This window comes from Protomyctophum parallelum (genome assembly GCF_964188405.1).
Source record: "Protomyctophum parallelum genome assembly, chromosome: 9".
NCBI lineage: Eukaryota > Metazoa > Chordata > Actinopteri > Myctophiformes > Myctophidae > Protomyctophum > Protomyctophum parallelum.
In genome coordinates, this window is record NC_139706.1 from 23,045,443 (window position 1) to 23,051,442 (window position 6,000).

The 6,000-nt window shown below is 47.7% G+C and overlaps 1 protein-coding gene across 2 annotated transcripts in view; it reads left to right on the plus strand.

Moving 5' to 3' along the window:
* Positions 1 to 6,000, plus strand: part of sik2b (salt-inducible kinase 2b) — a 118,514-nt gene that overhangs the window by 83,756 nt on the left and 28,758 nt on the right. For both annotated transcript variants that reach the window (XM_083773903.1, XM_083773904.1), the window contains exon 8: positions 4,353 to 4,505. In XM_083773903.1, the coding sequence (XP_083630029.1) occupies positions 4,353 to 4,505 (153 nt within the window). The remainder of the gene's footprint in view (positions 1 to 4,352; positions 4,506 to 6,000) is intronic.

Here is a 6,000-nt window from a genome sequence, read left to right on the forward strand (position 1 = left end):
GTTTTGCTGTAGTTTTGGGGGACTTCAACCAGGCTCATTTGAGTCGGGCTCTCCCCAAATACAGGCAGCAGGTCACATGCCCAACTAGGGGTGTGAACACTCTGGATCACTGCTACTGTACCATCAAGTAGTCATACCACTCTGTCCCCCGTGCTGCGCTGGGCAAAGGTGATCACCATCTCATCCATCTGATCCCTCGCTACAGGCAGAGATTAAAAATCTGTAGTGCGGAACTACAGAGTTTGGTCCAGTGACGCATGTGAGCGACTCCGTGCCTGGCTGGAGAGCGCTGGCTGCGACCAGGACTATGTCGAGTGGGCGGGGCCTGAGGCTGGTAACAACCTGGATGAATACACAGACACTGTGACATCATTCATCAGTCTCGGCGAGGAGGTGTGTGTCCCACTCCGCTCCAGGAAGATCTACAACAATGACAAGCCCTGGTTCTCAGCCCAACTCAGAAGGCTAAGGACGGAGAAGGAGGTGGCCAGGCGTAGTGGTGATGTGGCTCTGTTCAGGCAAGCCAAATACAGGTTTGCCAAAGAGGTGAGGAAGGCGAAACATCGCTTCTCAGAGAGACTGCGGCAACAGCTCTCTGATGGGAATTCCTCCTCCGTCTGGAAAGGCCTCAAGACCATCACCAATAGACCGTGCGGTAAGCCCCGCCCGCTCACTCAGCTGCCCTCGATACCGTTGTTAAGCAGGACAAACATCAGCGAACCTCCATTGAGGACCGTGTTATGTCGGCGTTTTTCCGAAGAGGAATAGAAGCATTCACATCAACAACATTTATACTATAATAACGCCATGGTGAAACGTTGCTGTTGGGCGCCCTGCAACAGTGCTTCATAGGCACCCAGAACGTTTGGGGCATTTTCTTTTTATTCCTTTCCCGTGGGTGCGCACAATGTTTACATTCTAGAGGAGGAAGCGGCGGTGGCGTCACTCGTTCACCCTCCCTGCTACTATCATACTAGTATTAACGTCAACTTTTACTAAACAATGGTTAAATCAATCGTCTAATAAACAACAAACAACTTACCTTGGAGCAAATGGTGTGCTTTGTAACTTTCTAGTTGCTTGTGTTGGACGGCAGCCACATAACTGTCTTCAACCACAGGCTCCAGTCACGTCCCCTCCCACTGCGGTTCAGAAAAAAAAGAACGCTGCTTACCCCCTTCTGCATCCAAAAAGTGAAGGTCCGCTAATGGTCTAAACTATTTTCTTTGCCGTTCCTAAATTCAAAATAGTTTAGACCATTAGCGGACCTTCACTTTTTGGATACAATGTGCAGAAAATGGTAAGCAGCGTTCTTTTTCTGAACCGCAGTGGGAGGGAACGTGACTGGAGGCTGGAGCCTGTGGCTGGCGTCCGACCAACACAAGCAACTGAGTGTGGAGATTAGAAAGTTACAAAGCACACCATTTGCTCCAAGGTAAGTTGTTAGTTGTTTATTAGACGATTGATTTAAATATTGTTTCGTAAAAGTTGACGGTAATAGTATGATTTAGTAGCAGGGAGGGTGAATGAGTGACCGCCGCGTCCTCCACCTCCAGAATGTAAACATTGACATGTGCATGTGCGCACCCACGGGAAAAGGAATAAAAATAAATGCCCCAAACATTCTGGGTACTTATGAAGCACTGTTGCAGGACGCCCAACAGCAACGTTTCACCATGGCGTAATTAATGTTGTTGATGTGAATGCTTCTATTCCTCTTCGGAAAACGCCGACATAACACGGTCCCAGATTCGAGAAAGAGAGGTTCCCCCCCACCAATCACCCCCCCCCCCCCCTGCCACATCCACCATCCCCGCATCCCCCCCTCTCTGTCACGGTGAGAGAGGTGAAACTGCTGCTGAGGAGCCAGAACCCCCGGAAGGCGGCCGGACCGGATTCTGTCTCCCCCTCTGTCCTGAAGCACTGCGCTGACCAGCTCGCCCCGGTGTTCACCACCATCTTCAATGCCTCGTTGGAGCTGTGTCACGTCCCAGCGTGCTTCAAGGCCTCGACCATCATCCCCGTCCCCAAGAAGGCCAAGGTCACCGGCCTTAATGATTACAGACCCGTCACCCTGACCTCTGTGGTCATGAAGGTCCTGGAGCGCCTTGTCCTGGCTCACCTGAAGAGCATCACAGATCCTGTGCTGGACCCGATGCAGTTTGCGTACAGGGCCAACAGATCCACGGAGGACGCCGTGAACATAGCCCTGCACTACACGCTTGAACACCTCGATACTGCAGGCAACTACGCCAGGATCCTGTTCGTGGACTTCAGCTCGACCTTCAACACGATCCTGCCATCCATCCTGGAGCACCAGCTGTCCTTGCTGCAAGTGCCGGACTCCACTCGCAGGTGGATTACGGACTTCCTTACCAACAGGTCGCAGCGGGTGAAGCTGGGGAAGAACATTTCCAGCTCCTGGTCCACCAGCACTGGCTCCCCGCAGGGCTGTGTCCTGTCCCCACTCCTGTTCTCCCTGTACACCAACAGCTGCATTTCCCTCCATCCGTCAGTTAAGCTACTGAAGTTTGCTGACGATACCACCCTGGTGGGCCTCATCTCTAAGGGGGATGAGTCGGCCTACAGGAGGGAGATCGAGCGGCTGCAGAGTTGGTGCAGCAACAACAACCTGGAGCTTAATGCTCTTAAGACAGTGGAGATGGTGGTGGACTTCCGCAGGAACGCAGCCCCGCCGGCTCCCATCATGCTGGGAGACACCCCGGTGACCTCAGTGGAGTCATGCCGGTTCCTGGGCATGACAATTTCTCGGGACCTCAAGTGGGAGCTGAACATTATGGCCCTCCGGAAGAAGGCCCAGCAGAGGCTGTACTTCCTCCGACAGCTGAAAAAATTCAGGCTGCAGAGGCTCATGATGGCTCAGTTCTACACAGCCATTGTGGTGTCCATCCTCACTCACTCCATCCTCACCTGGTTCCCCGCTGCAGCTGCTAAAGACCTCACCAAGCTGCAGCGGGTGATTCACTCTGCGGAGAGGGTGATTGGCCGCCCTCTGCCCTCCCTCAAGTCCCTGCACGACTCCAAGGCGCTGAAGAGAGCAAGGAAAATTATGGCCGACCCCTCCCACCCTGGCCACGGCCTCCTCACCATGCTCCCCTCTGGGAGAAGACTGCGGCTGCCGAAGGCTACGAAAGCCCGCCACAGACAATGTTTTTTCCCCTCAGCTGCCAGGCTGCTCAATGACTCTGGCTTCCCTTCCACCCCTGCCTCCTAGTGACACCGGCACTTTAATCACCGGCAACATTTGATGCACTATGTACTACTGTATAAACCTGCACTTTATATTTATTTCCCTGCACGGTGTTGTCTTATGTCTGTCTATTTGTGAAAAAAGAATTGAATGCACTCATGTTATGTCAAAACAAATTCCTATGTGTGTATACACAAATAAAGGAATCTGGTATAAAGACAAACAATACTATACAAGAAATCGTCAATACTAGGAGCAATAAAAGTTTACAGAAAAACAGTGAGGGACAATTGTCTTTTGGCATGATATTGCAGACAGTTTCTCTTTTATGGCGGTTTTGAGGGACGGTAGGAAGTTGCACTTTTTAATGGCTGGTGGTAAGGTAATACCAGTGCTGGAAAGTAACGAAGTACATTTTGAGGTATTTACATATTTGAGTATTTACAATTTCCAATACTTTTACTTCTACTCCACTACATCTCGGATCAAAATATTGCACTTTAACTGCACTACATTTAATTAAAAAAACTTTAGTTACTAGTTACTTTTTGATTATTATTACAAAAACATAGCCTGCCCTACATTATGCACATTTAAAAATAGCCGATCTACAAAGCTCACAATGTGTTGCGAGGTGATGCATTGTGTGAGCTTTGCAGATCTGCTATTTTCAAAAGATTTGTATACATTATTTTGAAAACTTGAAATGAGGCATAAAGAGTCATTTTACTTGTGGTACTTTTAAGTACATTTTGATGCCAATACTTTTGTACTTTTGCTCAAGTACATTTTTAATTCCGGACTTTTACTTGTAACGGGAGTATATCTATAGTATTGATACTTTTACTTAAATAAAAAAATCCACCACTGGGTATACCTGCAGTAACTTCTTTAAGCTTCATTTCATGAAATGGTTCGCCTATGGTTAGCGCCTGAACCCTGGCGGGATCAGGCGCTCCCCATAGGCGAACCATTTCATGAAATGAAGCTTAAAAGAACGTTGCTCTTCATTGGTTTTTCAATGAACCAATGATTCACTCTGGATCAAGAGCGTCTGCTAAATGCCTAAATTGTAATTGTAATTCATGCCTGGCTCTCTCTCTCTCTCTCTCTCTCTCTCTCTCTCTCTCTCTCCCTGCAGTCTCTCCAGAACAAGAGTTACAACCACTTTGCTGCTATCTACTACCTGCTGGTGGAGAGGCTGAAGGCTCATCGCTGCAGCTTCCCAGTGGAGCAGAGACTGGACCCGCGCCAGCGGAGGCCCAGCACCATCGCTGAGCAGAGCCTCTCTAAGGTACTGAGTATACTGTACAGAACCCACAGCACCATCGCTGAGCAGAGCCTCTCTAAGGTACTGAGTATACTGTACAGAACCCACAGCACCATCGCTGAGCAGACCCTCTCTAAGGTACTGAGTATACTGTACATACTGTAACCCACCGCCACTAGTGGGGTGAAGTAACTTCAGTAAAAAGTAGGGATGCACCAATATGGGAATTCTTGGCCGATACTGATATACTAGCGACGTTTAAAATAACACTTTAGCAGATAGCCGATACTGATATATATATATACGTAGATGGATAGATAGATGTTTGTTATTGTTGTTTTTATTTCCCCCTTTTGTGCCAGGGAAACAAATTATTCTTCCAATACAATAAATAATACCGTATTTTGACAGTGTCAGTCTAGCAGTGTGGTACGAGGCGTCAAAAAAACAGCTCCCGTAGGATTTTTGTGCTAAAATTGATTTTTTTGCAGATCTTGGTTTTATAGGGTCCAAACTATGAGAAAATTATGGGGTTCAAATTTGCCCGACCCCCACCCCGCTTCTGGGGGGGTCATCTATTTGGGACCTCCCAGAACAGTATGCCAGCCAGTTAATGTCCGATTTTCATAATATTAGAATTGTTTAGTATGTTTCTGAGTAGATTTCTTAAACTTTTAAAGTGGTCAAAATAATCTTTTTTGACTTTTGGTAGGGGTGTTTCCTCACCTGGGACCTCCCGGACTGACCCCTGGGCCTATCCCAGTTCTCATTACATTCCTTGCTCTGCTCCTTCTCCAGAATATTGTCAAATTAGATCATAAATGAAGCATAAAAGTATTTGTAGCTGGGCTCTGATATAAAAAGATAGTAGTAGCCAATACCAGGGGGCCCATGACCCCTAGGGGGTCCTCAGAGTTACTATACAGGGGCCCACCAAATCATTGTGGGATAGGAACTTTTTTCTTTTTTTACATTAAACCACTTGAACCATAGCATCCCTTTTCCAAGGAGAACTTTAGCCAACAATAGCTGATCTACAAGGATGTAGTTTGAGCTTGTAGATCAGCTATTTTCAAAGTAAGGTGCCTCAGACCCAAGTGTAGCAAATATTGCTGCTAAATAAAGATCGGCCAAGATCAGCCAGGCTGCTGCTGTCTTTCTCTTTTCTCTTTGTCTTTCTGTTGTCGCCATCGGTCAGGTGACTGGGAGGGCTACTTGTCATCCTTAGAGGAACTCATCAAGTATGTCTTTGCTCGTGATCTCCTTAAATATGCTTGACTGATGCCAGTCTATCTTGCCCAAATGAACGCTCTTGAACAGGATGACCCAGAAACATGGAACGCACTGAAGTCAGGTGAATTTGTGGTGGCAAAGTCAGAGATACCGTTCACTCATCTCTTCACAGATCAAGCCCTTGAGCAGGAAATCAAGAAGCTAAAGGGACATGGGATGGTTGGACTCAGTAGAGATGAAGCAGTTCTGGACCGACTAGTCACTACCACACCTCATCTTTCTGTTC